Source organism: Coregonus clupeaformis, chromosome 28 (genome assembly GCF_020615455.1).
Source record: "Coregonus clupeaformis isolate EN_2021a chromosome 28, ASM2061545v1, whole genome shotgun sequence".
Taxonomy (NCBI): Eukaryota; Metazoa; Chordata; class Actinopteri; order Salmoniformes; family Salmonidae; genus Coregonus; species Coregonus clupeaformis.
This window is the reverse complement of record NC_059219.1, coordinates 33225486-33241878: the sequence shown is the minus strand read 5'-3', so window position 1 is coordinate 33241878 and position 16393 is coordinate 33225486. Positions and strand designations below refer to the sequence as shown.

Sequence of the window (16393 nt, the reverse complement as noted above, 5' to 3'; positions counted from 1 at the left end):
AGGGACTACCTGAACTTGTTCAATAGAAACGCTCATTTTTGTTTTCTGTCGCAAAATGTTTTGCTACGATGTGCTGTAATAAATGCGATCCAGAGCTATACGTGCCATCTCAAACACAGGTCATTTATTTTTCTGGTTTACTGGCCTAGTTAGCTTAGTTAGCATTCACAATGATCTAGGTCTTGGCTAATGCATCAGGCACATTTTTAGACCTCCCTAGTTCCAGTGTAAGAGTGGAAGGCCCCAACTGGGGACCCTTTGGGAGGGCTGGAATATTTCAGTGAAGACGTGAACCCCCTGGGCTTCCCAGTCTGCAGTCTTCTGTCTGCTCAATACTTTAATTTTGTTTTCTGTTTTCATTAGTTTGTTCTTCTTCCCTCATAAATGTTTCAGCCGGGGGGATATTTGTGGGCACAGACTCTCTCTCTCTCTCTCTCTCTCTCTCTCTCTCTCTCTCTCTCTCTCTCTCTCTCTCTCTCTCTCTCTCTCTCTCTCTCTCTCTCTCTCTCTCTCACTCACTCACTCACTCACTCACTCACTCACTCACTCACTCACTCACTCAGGGTGCTGGGGGGACGGTGAATTAGGTTATGCAATATTGATTGCATACGAAGTGTAAGTGTGTATCTATGTACTGTGTGTGTGGTGAATAACAACGATGGCGTCAGTGTGTGTGTGTGACAGAGATGTGTATATGGCCCCGGGGTTTGTAGTTCTCACTGTCTGGCAGTGGGCTGTGTTACCTGACTTATACTCACCCCTACACTGACCCTGCCAGAAAAGTGGTTCCTGCCACATCGGAGCACAGTCGCCACATTAACCCTCTCCCACCTGCTGACCACTGCTTCCTGTCAGACCTCTGAGCCCCTGCGCACCCCCTTTCTCCCTCCCCCTGACCTTGGCCGAGCATTGGTTCCTGTCAGCTGTCCACGCTGCTGCACTCCACCTTTATTGCTCCCCCATGTCGAGCGAGCGATCGGGCTCCGGTCCAGACCGCGAGCTCATGGGTCAAGTTCCATTCCGCTCCCTACCCCCTTCCCCTAGCCACGTAACCATTCACTCTGTGCCGATCTGAAGTAACCGGATAGGTGTATGTAATAAAGAGATATTATAGGCTCAATATAGTTAAGTAGATCTTGTTTTCACATCCTACACAGTCCATTCAGATCTGTACACTTCGAAGGGGGTAGGAGATAAGGGAAGGTTGGTAGGGAGTCTAGACCAAAATGGAACGGGCCCAGAGAGAGCAGATGCTCCAGTCAACCGTGCCTCACCTGGCTATAGCTAACCCAGCACGATGTCAGAGCCAATAACACACACAGTGGACCTACAGATCAGGGTTAGAGAGGGGGCGGGGCAAGCTGATATGTCTGTTCCCTCCACCAATCTGGTTGTAGTGTAGTGGGCTATAACTGGCTGGGGAGGAAAGTGACCCCTAGATCCCAGTCTCTACCCCCTAAACATGTGGACACAATGCCACTGATTGGCCAGTCCACACACCTGCCACTCCAGGTCTCAATTAATTGCTGATTGATCACTTATCTTGCAGCTTTCAATGGGTGAAAGGACACCACGAAAACCCTTGTCTTCATCTATTTAATGGCTTTCCAAACAGAGAAGAAAAGTAAGGATATGTGTGAGAAAATACAGGGATAAGACTTTTTTCTCTGGCTAGTGGTGGATGAATCTCTCTCTCTGTCCAGGTGGATTGTGGGATGTTAATCCTCGCAGCTACAGCACAGTTTTGGCTGTGAGACGACTGACGGAAGTTGAGGCTGCTTCTTCCAGATAATACCTACACGCACACACACACAAACACACACTCACTCAACCTAGAACAACCTGTCTCTTAATCTGTTTTGTACCCAAGAACAAGATTTGTCTAATCGTGACTGGTAAAGTAGAAGCCACAGAATTCAACACAAGCTTTAAAGCCGTATTTGCAGATTGACAGTCGGCCGCTTTTTTAAGAGTGTTACGGCCTAGATATGGCACATTGTGTTGCTATGGTGATCTGATTATAAGGTTGGGTCTGCGAGTTAATGTCTGCTTCTGTAAATCTCTTTAAGAGAGTTTAACACTTTTTATATATTTCCTTTTCTCCAGCCACATCTCAAGCCCATAGATTTAATATGACTCATACATCACATTATGTTAGCAAATAAAGTCCCCTAAAGCTAGTAGAATGATTTTTTAAATGCAGATCCTGCTTTTGCCCCTCTAGATAGGAATTGCTTGCTCTTTGGGGTTTTAGGCTGGGTTTATGTATAAGCACTTACAAAGGGCTTTATAAATACATTTGATTTGAATGTACAAAGTGCCAGTCACTATCCATTAAAACATTACAGAGTGGAATGGGGAACTCCCTCAATCATCTCCAATTTGAATAGATTGAGTTAGACATGTTATGAAAAGGCAGTGTAAATTGTCATAAGTTATCTCAGAGGAGAGACTTGGTTTGTCTTTTTGGGAGAGAGGAAGGGATGAAGGAAGGAAGGAATGGCCTTACCATGTGTCTTCTGCTTTTATCCAACACACACACACACACACACACACACACACACGTACACACATTAGGTTGGAGAGGCTGGAGCAGAGGGCAGTCTGAGGGCAATGAACAGTTTAGGGGCCTAAGTTCTGCTGCTCAGCTCAAACTCAGTGTGACATATTCAGAGCAGTGTGATTGCTCTGGGTAGAAGTTGCCCCTTACCATAGATCTAGGATCAGATTAAATAACTCCCAATCTGAACCTTAACCATTAGAGGGTTGAAGTATCCTCTGACACTGGGTCAGTGGTTGGCAGCACAGCTGAAATACGTCTGTTTCCCTATTGGTTTTGTAACATGTCTGATGTGATGTGATTTGTTTATAACATTTCATGTCATGCTTAGAGCAGTGTGATTTTCAGGGTCTTTCTTGGACTTCATTTTAACGTCTCATTTTTGTAAGTGATTTTTTGGGGGGATGAAATATTAATTTAACTTTCATAAATTCAAAGCTGGATTTGATCCACAACTTTTTTCCAAGTGTGCTGAGAGATCCACTACCCACTTCCTTTGGCCACTCAGCATCCTTTCAACCTCCAATGCAATACTGTCTCTCCCTCTACTCTTCATTTGCACTGTTATTCTGGCACTGCTATAGTAGCCTACTGCTGCGTATAATTACTTGTGAGTTCATGCTTACGATACAAGTTTACTACTAACTTAACTTTATGCTGTTGATTCTCCCTCTTATTAAATGCACTTTTGAAGTCCCTGTAAGAACGAATGCCATGAATTTCAAGTGTGGATCAGTAGAATGTAAATGGAACTATAAGTCCAAACTATCTTTGGTGACTTACAGTGTCACAGGTGACATAAGCAGCTTCGCCTGCTGTGGTCTTACCTCTCTAATGTGACTGTTGAGGAGTTCAGAACAGCTTCTTGCAATACTAATCTGACTGGGCTTAGAGATCTGTCGTAGCAGGTCTAGTCTACTGAAGCCCTTATGAGGGTTGTGTCAGTATTGGTTCTCTATAGTTACATGTTCCTCTACTTCCTGAATTGGTGTGTTGAGCGTTACTAAGTGACTAGCTGTCTCTGTATATGTTATTCAAACCACACAATTGTTTGGCAAGGCAACGCCATGTTGACTATTACAGAAACTTACACCCAAGCTCACATTACCTTAAGCAGGTATAATACATCAATTTATCTCTATGGATGTACCTTTGCTGTGATTTCTGGATCCCATTATCAACCATGGGGCCACTTTCCAATTCTAGGTTGGCCTCCTTCCCCGGAGGACTTGCTTTGGTGAGTACAATCCTAGGCGCTGGTTTGATTATGTAAAGCCAGAGAGTGTGTTCTTGTCTTCGCCAGGACTCTGAAGCCCTGGAGGCAGACAGGCCGGTCAGTGGTGTGTTCTTGGCTTAGCCAGGATTCTGAAGTCCTAGAGGCAGACAGGCAGGTCAGGGTCATTTCCTGGGGGCAGAAGGATGACATCAGGCCAGAGAGAGAAGGATGAATTTATGTTTTCTGGCCTGTTCTGTTCTGGCCCACCTCAGAGTGTATCCCCTCTACCCACTGAGAGAGTGGCTGGCTGCCAGATTGTGCACGGTGTGTGTGTCTGTGCCTGTCTGTCTGTGCGTGTATGTATGCCAGGCAGCACCATCCTGCGAGGACTTGGCACACTCATCACAGTCAGAGCAGCTCCAGTTTGAACAGGCCACACAACACCAGGCTCCAGACAAGTTAAGTTTTAATGTCACATGCACAAGTACAGCGAAATGGCTTTCTTGCAGCGCTAACCCCAACAATGCAGTAATCAACATCAATGTAGTACTAAAAATAACAAGGTAGAACAAAAACAATAAGAACTAAGACAAGCTAACCTGTGAGTGTGTTTATTCTAATGTCACTAATTATGAGGTAATATGAATGCAGTAATTGTGTGCGTGTGTCCCTATGTGCGTGCATGTGCACGTGCGTGTGTGTTCCTAATAATAATAATAATATGCCATTTAGCAGACGCTTTTATCCAAAGCGACTTACAGTCATGCGTGCATAAATTTAATGTGTATGGGTGGTCCCGGGGATCGAACCCACAACCTTGGCATTACAAGCACCGTGCTCTACCAGCTGAGCTACAGAGGACCACATCTCTGCAACGGGTTCGGGAGAGGCGAAGGTTGAGTCATGCGTCCTCCGAAACATGACCCGCCTGGCTGCCTACTTCTTAACCCAGATGTCAGCCGCACCAATGTGTCGGAGGAAACGCTGTTCGACTGATGACTGTAGTCAGCTTGCAGGCGCCCGGACCGTTCACAAGGAGTTGTTAGAGCACGATGAGCCAAGGAAAGCCCCACCAGCCAAACCTTCCCCTACCCCGGACGGCACTGGGCCAATTATGCGTCGTCTTATAGGGCTCCCAGTCCCGGCCGGTTGTGACAGTCTGGGATCGAACCCCAGGCTGTAGTGGCGCCTCAGCACTGCAGTGCAGTGCGTTTGACCGCTGCGCCAGCCCAGGACCCTAAGAGGTGAGATTTCTGTAGGTATGCATAGTACACAGCAATAGGTTAAGGACAGGACATTCAATGTAGTTTTACAGGAACAAGGTGTTGTTGGGAAGGATGGGACATTCCACTCATAAGGCTTGGAGGCATGGGGTCTCTTTATGGCGTAGATTGCTAGTTGTTATAAAAGCACAGGGGAAACTATCACCTCTATTATCTTGGTTTTAAACGGGATAGTAAAATCAATAGTATCCATTCACTGTTTCTTAGTGGTTGTTCTCTCTGGAGAAAACTCAGGCAGACAAGCAGTTAGTGCAGAAAATTCTGGGGAGAAGGGATTCAATACAATATCCATGCTTGACAGTCATAAAGCACTGCAAATATATACAGTTTATACATATTCATTTGAAAAGAGATTGATAAACCAACAGAATACAATGTTTTGGACTCCAGCAAAGTAGAAATACTTCACAATTAACACAAAATAATTCCAGCATCTGTACTCGTGTGTGTGTGTGTGTGTGTGTGTGTGTGTGTGTGTGTGTGTGTGTGTGTGTGCGTGTGTGTGTGTGTGTAAATGCTATGCCAATGTAAACCTCAACATTTTGTACAGACTAACATTAGTCAAAATATTGAACAGCTATCTGTGACTGACAAGAATAGTTGGTACTGTATTATCAAAAACTGTGTGAGAAGATGCATTTTTTATCTTGTACAACTGACAAAATTGGCAAGCAACTATTTGAGGAAGTGACAGGCTATAAAAACCAAATAAAGGAAGATAAATATTTTCCTTCAGTCATTGGCTAGTGTCTCCAGAGGTCACTAGCCCTTGCTCCTTCCCCCTGGACTTTAGTACACCGGGCTGTTGCGGATCCCACAGCACAGGACCATGCTAAAGGTCATCTCAAAGATCATAATAATAGCAACTATCAGGGCAGCGATACCAATCAGGTAAACCTTCTCATTAAAGAGCTCCTTGATTTTCACATGACAGTCTGAAGTGGAAGCGGAGACTGTCTTGGGGCAGATGTCTGTCAAACCTTGGGTGAATAACGTAGTGAACGGGTTGCTGATGCCCCTACCACAGCAATCCAATGTCTCATGGAAGACCTTCAGCACAGCAGCGGCAGCCTGTTTCTTGTCCTGGTCTGTTAAAGTGTTTGCTAGAGAGTTGTCATACACATTGTCGTAGAAGGTAATCAGCTCTTTGGAAATCGAATCTTTGTGCATGAATCCAAAGATTCCAGCTGCCACCTCACAAGCGAACAGGATCACCAAGCAGGCAAAGAATGTTCCAAGAAGACACTGAGACTCCTGAATGGCACCATAGCAGCCGAGGAACCCGACAACCATCATCACCGCGCCAACAGCGATCAGGATGTGAACACTGTTTAAGAAGGTGGTTGGTGCTTGTTGGCCGTCAAACTTCAACTCTAGCAGGCTGCTGGTGTGGCCGTCATGTCGAAGCCATAGTGCCACGCCCAGGACCACACCTCCTGCGAGCCAGAAGATGAAGTTGAAGAAGAAAAGCAAGTATTTGATACATTTAGTGCAGCCTTCGACTCCCATGGTTGAAGTTTTCAGATCCCTTTCGGTGGTGAGGTGACCGGCAAGAGACACTAGGCCAGGCGGTTGTTGAATGAAATTCTATTGTTTGTTAATTACAATAAACTACTGTGTGTAGCTGCAAAGAGCAGGTGCTGTTGATGACTCAGTGAAAAACATGTTTTGGACTGCGTTCAGTCAGTAGTTTACCAAATTAAGCAAATTGTTATTACGTAAAACACTTTGGCTGATCTGACTGTCAATGTTGTCACATCTAATTCTCTCCTGTTCTCTCTCTATCTCCCCAGTACACAAAGCTCTACCTCTGTATCCTTTGTGTGAATTAGTGGCACGTTGCCAGGTTTGTAAATATGTTGGAAATATTTGGTGGGATCTTCTGTCACGTTCGTTCATGAACGGGTCAGACCAAGGCGCAGCGTGATATGCATACATGTTTATTAGACTTATAAACACAACGACAAGAACCGAAACGTGAAGTCCAAGGTACACAAACAACATACCTAACACGGAACAAGATCCCACAACCCACTAGTGCCAATAGGCTGCCTAAGTATGGTCCCCAATCAGAGACAACGAGCTACAGCTGCCTCTGATTGGGAACCACACCGGCCAACATAGAAATACACATAATAGAACACCAACATAGAAATACCCAACATAGAACATACACACCCTGACTCAACATTTAAGCGTCCCCTGAGTCAGGGCGTGACAATTCCAGGGAATATGCTGGAAATGGACACAGAGGATGTTGTGTGGTGTTGTTTTTCAGAGGGTTTATTAGTTGGAAGAGGTCCGTAATTCGGCGAACCTCGTTTCCAGGTCTTAATCAATGAATGTGAATGAATGAATGTGAGATATCATTACATAAACGCATATCCTCGGCTGCCTCGTTTAGTCGTCGATGGCCGCCAGGTACACATGCCATCTGGGATGTTGGCCCTGTCACACCACCTCTCAGAGAGAAGGTATCCCTGTCTCCATCTCTCTGACTCTCACTTTCAATAGCCTAAATACTGAATGTCTGTCTCTTGTCTTTTTCTGTCCTTCTCTTTCACCCTTCCAGATGTTCTACAGTAGATCTCTCTCTCTCTTTCTCCCTCTCTCCTTCTCTCCCTACATCTCTCTACCTATCCCCATCTCACTCCCCTCACTGTCTCTCCTTTTTCTCAGTAATGTCTTTGTGAACACACATTGTAATCTCTTACACAAAACTAACGCAGACAGCAAAGTGCAGTCAGTGAGAGAGAACCCTCTCCCCCCTCCCTATGCTTCGTCCAGAGATGTAGATAAATATTTCACACACTATGCCACTCTCCACCCTGCCCATAATCTCTTCCCCCATCTGAGGTAAGAGAAGACAGCTACTGCCCACCATGCGTCCAAGTCTCACAGTGTACAATGTTTATTCACAGGCGTTTCAGGAGACCGAATCAACGATAAACACAGAAATTGATGAAGCTCTACACTCTAAAAAGAAAAGGTTCCTGGAGTATCCTTTAGGGGTTCTTCAAATTGAAACTGTGGGGGAACCCCTATAAGTTCTTCAAAGAACCCTTTAAAAGGGTTATTCAAAGAACCCCTTTTAATGGATCCTCGAATAACCTTTTGAAGAACCTTTTGGGGTTCATTTTTGAACTACCCCCCCCTCCCCTATTAATATTAATAATAATAATAATAATATGCATTACAATAACACAATATTTTAGTTCTTAGTGTTTATTATGATTTTAGTGGCGAAGCAGAATAAAAAAATCCAAATATGAGGTAAACTCCCAGCAGAGCCCCAAGTCCAATGGGTATATCCTCTAGCGTGTTGATGTTAATGTGTTGAGATTCTCCGTATCCATAGCCAGAATGATTTTGCAGTGCATGGTGATCGAACAGGTTTCCTGTCTGTGAATCCCCAAAATAGTAATTATACAGATGATTAACAAAACATGCACACGACAGTATTCATACCTTGGTTTTTGTGGTGAATGTGAATGAAAAAAACTGTTTTGATAATGGTTTTCATAGACATACCTTGTCCATAATGTAGAGGCCTATGGGTTATTCTTTGAAGAGGTAAGGGAGGAGGATGGTAAATGTGATCAGCATAACATACCAATAGACATACCTTTGTATGCCTCCTCGTCTGTATACCTGCAGACACAGACACAAAAGTGAGGAGTTCAGTCATCTGCACCCAATACAGCTAGCCTTCAACATATTCTTATAGCCTACATAGTCTTACCTCTTTGTTGATTGATATCCATTGAATTGTGTCAATTTTCTGTTTTAGAAAGATTGCACAAAAATTAAAAGATAGATGGATTCATCATAAAACAATATCTATTTAGATCATATAAGGGACAAACCTTACCTTAAATTGAGGAGATCTTGACATTTTTCAGTTAAGTGCCTGCACCTGCTGTCCTTTCAAATCGAAATGTTTCATTTGGGCAGTTAGGTTCCTGGAAGAACCCCGACCAACTAAGGAGGTTCCTCAATGAACCCCACCTCCTATGGGGTTCTTTGAAGAACCTTTTGGGGGCAATTTTCAGTGCCAAGAACCCTAAGGTTCTTCGAAGAACTTTGAGGATCTTAGAAGAACCCTTGTTGAACCGCTATATTTAAGAGTGTATAGCCACTATCCTTTACTTCTTCCTACCATATTACTGTATCTAGAATGACCCAGGATCTATCTCAATTGACTGCAGATTGTTGATGTCCAATTGACTGCAGGAGAAAGAATCACAGAATCAACACTAACCACAGAAGCTCACGAAGCCAGAGGCTATAGCCCCAATTGTTGCCCTTGGTCTCTTGCTGTATGGAACAAGTATTTGATACACTGCCGATTTTGCAAGTTTTCCTACTTACAAAGCATGTAGAGGTCTGTAATTTTTATCATAGGTACACTTCAACTGTGAGAGACGGAATCTAAAACAAAAATCCAGAAAATCACATTGTATAAATTTTAAGTAATTAATTTGCATTTTATTGCATGACATAAGTATTTGATCACCTACCAACCAGTAAGAATTCCGGCTCTCACAGACCTGTTAGTTTTTCTTTAAGAAGCCCTCCTGTTCTCCACTCATTACCTGTATTAACTGCACCTGTTTGAACTCGTTACCTGTATAAAAGACACCTGTCCACACACTAAATCAAACAGACTCCAACCTCTCCACAATGGCCAAGACCAGAGAGCTGTGTAAGGACATCAGGGATAAAATTGTTAACCTGCACAAGACTGGATGGGCTACAGGACAATAGGCAAGCAGCTTGGTGAGAAGGCAACAACTGTTGGCGCAATTATTAGAAAATGGAAGAAGTTCAAGATGACGGTCAATCATCCTCGGTCTGGGGCTCCATGCAAGATCTCACCTCGTGGGGCATCAATGATCATGAGGAAGGTGAGGGATCAGCCCAGAACTACACGGCAGGACCTGGTCAAAGACCTGAAGAGAGCTGGGACCACAGTCTCAAAGAAAACCATTAGTAACACACTACGGCGTCATGGATAAAAATCCTGCAGCGCACGCAACGTCCCCCTGCTCAAGCCAGCGCATGTCCAGGCCCGTCTGAAGTTTGCCAATGACCATCTGGATGATCCAGAGGAGGAATGGGAGAAGGTCATGTGGTCTGATGAGACAAAAATAGAGCTTTTTGGTCTAAACTCCACTCGCCGTGTTTGGAGGAAGAAGAAGGATGAGTACAACCCCAAGAACACCATCCCAACCGTGAAGCATGGAAGTGGAAACATCATTCTTTGGGGATGCTTTTCTGCAAAGGGGACAGGACGACTGCACCGTATTGAGGGGAGGATGGATGGGGCCATGTATCGCGAGATCTTGGCCAACAACCTCCTTCCCTCAGTAAGAGCATTGAAGATGGGTCGTGGCTGGGTCTTCCAGCATGACAACGACCCGAAACACACAGCCAGGGCAACTAAGGAGTGGCTCCGTAAGAAGCATCTCAAGGTCCTGGAGTGGCCTAGCCAGTCTCCAGACCTGAACCCAAATAAAATCTTTGGAGGGAGCTGAAAGTTCGTATTGCCCAGCAACAGCCCCGAAACCTGAAGGATCTGGAGAAGGTCTGTATGGAGCAGTGGGCCAAAATCCCTGCTGCAGTGTGTGCAAACCTGGTCAAGACCTACAGGAAACGTATGATCTCTGTAATTGCAAACAAAGGTTTCTGTACCAAATATTAAGTTCTGCTTTTCTGATGTATCAAATACTTATGTCATGCAATAAAATGCAAATTAATTACTTAGAAATCATACAATGTGATTTTCTGGATTTTTGTTTTAGATTCCGTCTCTCACAGTTGAAGTGTACCTATGATAAAAATTACAGACCTCTACATGCTTTGTAAGTAGGAAAACCTGCAAAATCGGCAGTGTATCAAATACTTGTTCTCCCCACTGTACCTTACCCAGAATGGCCCAATAGCTATCTCAGTTGAGTGCAGATTGTTGAAACCGATTGACTGCAGCATGTGGCCGATTCATTGCAGGGGTTTATGGCGTGGAACGAACTCTCACTCTGCCTTTGAACAGCTTGCTGTAAATGTTGATGGCCTTAGTTTTATGGGTCTCTAGCGCAGGCCTGCTGCTTCAGGGGGAGTTGGTAGTCTGAGTCTGGGTTTCTTGTGAAAAGTCCTATGACAAATCTCTGTGTAAAATCTGCCACACAAAGACACTTTGATTGATGCAGGTGTTTAATTGGTTTGAGGGTGTAAATTGTGATTACGACACACTTCGGATGAGATTTGACACATTGCGATAACACACTGTATGATACTGTTTCTCTCACTGTTGCTGTAGATCAGCTGGACCGTCTCTCCTCTTATATTTATTGTATGTGTTTGATTACTTGCATGTTCACATGGCCTAGACTAGAGTAAGCTTTATTGCATGCACTCCAATGCATTTGTAAAACATTGCCTTGTGTGGTAGGTTTTGTGGCTTTTGACACTCTTATGTAGGTGTCATAACCAGCCATAAAATAACTACCGTGGTAGGTTTTGTGAGTTTTTTACACTCTTATGTAGGTGTCATAACCAGCCATAAAATAACGCAATATATGTCACAAAATATCTAAATACGTGTCATGACAGTGTTATAACCATATTATAACAGGTTATGACAAGTTATGTCAGCTGTTGACATATTATGACATGGTATGACCATGTCATAATGTGTTATGACGCAGGGTGTCAACAAGTAACAAAAATAATAAATTATAACTATGGGGATGGGATCACGTTTACGGAATTTGTTTGTTGCAGCCATGTTTTTTCCCAGGCAGCTCTCAGTTCAATAGTACAGTATGTCAAAGCAGCTTATTGTTAATTTCAATGAATGAAGCAAATTCCCTGATTTTGACTGACATTGGAACTGGTGGACTGTGGGGGGTGCTGCTTGGATTGGAATCTCATGGTGGTATGTCCATTAAAACACAGGTGATTGGGCTGATATTTTATAAGATGAAATAGGATGAATGGTAAAGGATGGGTAATTAATCTGCAACAAATAAACACATAACTAATAACATCAAATTGTATTTTATGGAAGAGAGTGAGAGGAAGTTCCGCCTTCTGTGGTGGACTGGAGACAGGAGGGAAGTGTATGATTGGTTAAAAGCTTGTCCATCAGGAAGAGTGCATCAAATGGGTGCATCCATAAAGAGCCTATTCAATTACTAGAGGGGCTATGTCTTAAACCCTCAAAATTCCAGAATGTGGTGAAAATGGCAGCCATGGAACGCATGGCAGAGCCATAATCCTGATTTTACTTATCCATGATATTGTCATGTAATTATAAATACAGTTTATACAGGTTTTATACCAATTTTCTCTAGAAATAGCCTCTAAAATATATGTACACAGACCATACAATATCAGTACTTGTTGCCTTTACAACTTTTCTAAGTCCTATCATCAACTGATTTCAGCCAGTGTATGGCTGTGGATTGACTGCATCGTTTGAATGGAATGTTGGCAATTTGGCAGTTAATTTGAAAAATGTATGGAATCATTCCTCTAAAACTGGCTGGCTAGCTAGCTAACAAAAAATACAGTGCAGATAAATTCTTCAAATTCATTATTTTACATAATTACTTATTACAGCACTGGCAAATTATGGTTGACCTGCTGCCTGACCAAAAATGGCTGACCTTTAGTGGCTGACCCATAATAAGAAGGTTCATGCCATTCTAGTTTTCTAATTCATAATTATATGGGTGCATTTGTATTTCCTTGATCCGTCACATCCTCTCTGCCTGTCTCCTTCTAAAAACGAATTGGAGAAGGTACAAGGGGAGGAACCTCAGACCTCCTCCTCCAATGCCTTTTGAGGTGAGGTGAAGAGAGAGGACACGAGGAATCAATGAAATACAATTGATTCATCCTATGACAAAAATCAGTACAAGTTGGAAAAAGGAAGGTGTCAGATGAAACATGGGACAAATGAAAAAGGACATCATCTCAACCAGTACATTACAACCCAGGAAAGTATAGACCAGGAGACCAATGTTGATTAATGGTTGTACAAGTTGTGTTTATTCCATGTGATTTACAAGGATATAAATAATGACCAAAACGTACAAAATCTGTGTGCTGGAAGCCCAAGCCTATGTACATGAGTTAGTCAGCAGTGATGTCATCACCCCCCGTCCCAACCCTCCCCAATACAATCTCTATAACTATATATTTTATTTTCAACTCTGACCTTTCATTTTGGTACCTTGTTTCCAGTGCGATGTACGGCAAATCTTTTATTCCTTAATATTTTTTAATGTTTTACTACATTACATGAATGAACAATGAGTTGGCAAAATATCTATGTACATTTAGAGAGGAGGACTATGTATTCATCCAAAGAATACATAAATACTGTGATAAAATATTACATCTGCTTGGAGTTATGCGTCTAGCCCCATGAGAAACTGATTGGTGTGTTGACCGGACACACCAATAATAATACAAATAATAATAGCTATTATTATTAATAATAACGAGAGGATCCATCTGAAACATTCACTCTCAGTATAGAACTATTATGGTATTTTTTTAAAGGATGGCGATCATTCTCAAGCCCACATTTTTTTATTTCAGCATATCATATAAAAATAATGTAACATTAAGACAACAGTAGACAAGAATTGCACAATAATAATCATAAGGTAATATAATACTCTCATATGAAACATTTAAAATGTCTGGCATTAATATGAATATTTTTTTAATTGGGATGGATGGCGTTTCGTTCAGGTAGGCGGAGCCATCCTTTGTGATGTCACTTGGCACAGGGCTCACCTGTTGCATGGTTGTCCGGCATGGCTAGTCCAATTATATCCGTATTATTGTATTATTGACCATTAAACAAAACTAAAACAAGAGGAAAATAGCAAACCAGAAGTTCTTTACCCCATCCCCATTCAAATACAGACATGCCCCAGTGGTGCGTTTGTGGACTGTTGTCTGTTACCGCCAGACCTTGGGTGACCGTTGTAAAGAGTTCAAAGGTCAAGGTCCAGTTGAATGCAGAACAGGGGCTAGAGTTGTAGTTGTGGCTGCTTCAATGAAAGTCTACATTCACATATCTGACTGACATCTGTTACTAAGCAGTCCTTTAACTGTGTGTGTGTTTGTGTGTGTGTGTGTGTGTGTGTGTGTGCACCGTTAGTCCATGGGTCCAATGTTTGTGGTTTGTGGGACGATGGATGTCCTCGTTCTGTAATCAACCTTAAACACCAAGTCCGTTAGAGAGTGTCCATGTTTGCAGTCCTTTGACACTGTGAGACAGAAGGGTCCATATTTGTAGTCCTTTTTGCATTGTGTGTGAGAGGGTCCGTGTTTAGGGCTGGCTACATTCTTTGCATTCCACAGTAATAGACATGGGCGTCCGGCATTGCCCTGCGAATGAGATTACATCACTTATCCAGAGAGTCCCCAAACGCCACCTCCTATCCACCTCCACCGGCCCCGCCCCTCCCTCGTCACCAGTCAGTCCAAAATGGACGCCATGCGCCTCACAAGCCACAAGCTAAACCTTTTCAGCATTTCCCAACAAAACAAGTATAGAAAGAAAATGATGCATCAAATAATAACCTATTTTAAACATATTCAATCTGGACACAGGTACAGCGTGTGGTTTAAAAGCTATTCCTTCCTGTATCAAAGGTCAATTAGCTTCAAATAAACAAACAACGCTTTGCCACTCAAACATTTCTCAAAATATGTCTCACAATGTTTCAAAAAAATAATCTGCTGTAAAAATCAAAGACTGATATATGATAAAAACAGAGTCTGTTGAACTAGCAACTTTTTTTGAAAAGTAAAGTAACATTTGCTACATCATCTCTCATAGCAGTCCATTATCCTCCATTATCCTCTCCAACTGGATGGAACTGATCAAAAAATATTCCCTCCACTTTCCTCTGGGTTACCAGTACTGGACAACAAAATCCCCCAAAACATCAGCACGCAAACCTAGTGCTGGAGAATTGGCTTTGCTCTAAAAAACAACAAAGACAAAAAGACTGTTAAGGGTGGGGTTCTTAGCAGCATAATGGTCTAGATATTCTCATTCAGCTTGTCGAAGGGGTGAAAAAAGAGAGAGAGGGCTGACAAAAAGGAAAAGCGAAGAGTGGAGGAACAGCAGTAGGAGGAGAAATAAAGAGAGATAACCAAATGGTTCCATCCCCCCAGTCAGGAAAAAAATAAGAGCGATTGACCGACCAACCAACTGACTGCCTGACACATAAGATGGGAGGGCTGACTGTGAAAAATGGAAAAATAGAACAGACTGTTGCCCCCTACAGGTCTAGACAGAGAGGTACACCATCACCCCAAGGGTAAAGGTTCATGCTCCGCCCCTGCAGGCAGGCTAAGGCTTCAACAGGAAAAGGAAGGGGGCGCAGCGGGGCAGCGGGGGAGGGGGGGTTGGGGAGTGCAAGAGAGAGGAGTGTGTGAGAGAGAGAGACACACAGCACAGCGCCAAACGTCATCATGCAGAGGTTGAGGCAGCTAACGGCGGAGCAGGTTTTCGGCCAGTGAGGTCACACACGTCGCCGCATAAGAGGGTTGCTTGTGCCGTGCAGCTCCGTTGGGGGGCCTCTAGAGGGCCAGCTCTCTCTGCAAGGCACACACACACAGGAGTGGACAGGCGGGTGGTATACGCTATTAGAAAATAGTGGTCTCATACTTGGTGTTGGCTCCTCTCTTGGCCTCCTGCCCTGGTTCCAATATCCACGGCACGTTGGCATGACCCTTCTGCTCCATCGACGGCTGCTCCATCTGAGAGGGAGAGGGAGAAGGAGAGGGTTGGTTAAACGCTGTGGGATAATAATAAATGTCAGGGCAGAGAGAGGGAGTGAAAGAGAGGGGTCTGGGGCTGAGGGAACAGGAGAGAGAGAGGGAGTTAAACAACACCTCCACTTCGCTGATCCTCAACATAGTGGCCCCACAAGGGTGCATGCTCAGCCCCCTCCTGTACTCCCTGTTCACCCATGACCGCGTGGCCACGCACGCCTCCAACTAAATCATCAAGTTTGCAGACGACACAACAGTAGTAGGCCTGATTACCAACAATGACGAGACAGCCTACAGGGAGGAGGTGAGGGCCCTGGCGGAGTGGTGCCAGGAAAATAACCTCTCCCTCAACGTCAACAAAAGCGAAGGAGCTGATTGTGGACTTCAGGAAACAGCAGAGGGAGCACGCACCCATCCACATCAACGGGACCACAGTGGAGAAGGTGGAAAGCTTCAAGTTCCTCGGCGTACTAATCACAATCAATGACAATCTGAAATGGTCCACCCACACAGACAGTGTGGTGA

General features: G+C 43.8%; 2 protein-coding genes across 5 annotated transcripts in view; both read right to left on the bottom strand.

Annotated features, from left to right (window-relative positions):
* Positions 1-4821: 4821 nt before the first annotated feature.
* On the bottom strand, positions 4822-6638 carry LOC121542455 (CD81 antigen). Its single transcript, XM_041851855.2, has one exon. It carries the CDS (start codon positions 6566-6568, stop codon positions 5849-5851), a length of 720 nt encoding a protein of 239 aa, XP_041707789.1. The 5' UTR covers positions 6569-6638; the 3' UTR covers positions 4822-5848.
* Positions 6639-13085: 6447 nt separating this feature from the next.
* The window catches only part of LOC121543435 (ankyrin repeat and sterile alpha motif domain-containing protein 1B-like), a 286881-nt gene continuing 283573 nt past the window's right edge, over positions 13086-16393 (bottom strand). For 3 of the 4 annotated variants that reach the window (XM_041853303.2, XM_045208911.1, XM_045208912.1), the window contains 2 exons: positions 15762-15853; positions 13086-15071 (listed from right to left, as the gene is read on the bottom strand). In XM_041853303.2, the coding sequence (XP_041709237.2) occupies positions 15047-15071; positions 15762-15853 (117 nt within the window). In that variant the 3' untranslated portion in view covers positions 13086-15046. Of the gene's footprint in view, positions 15854-16393 lie in introns of all 4 variants that reach the window. The other variant, XM_041853304.2, reaches the window with a different exon arrangement.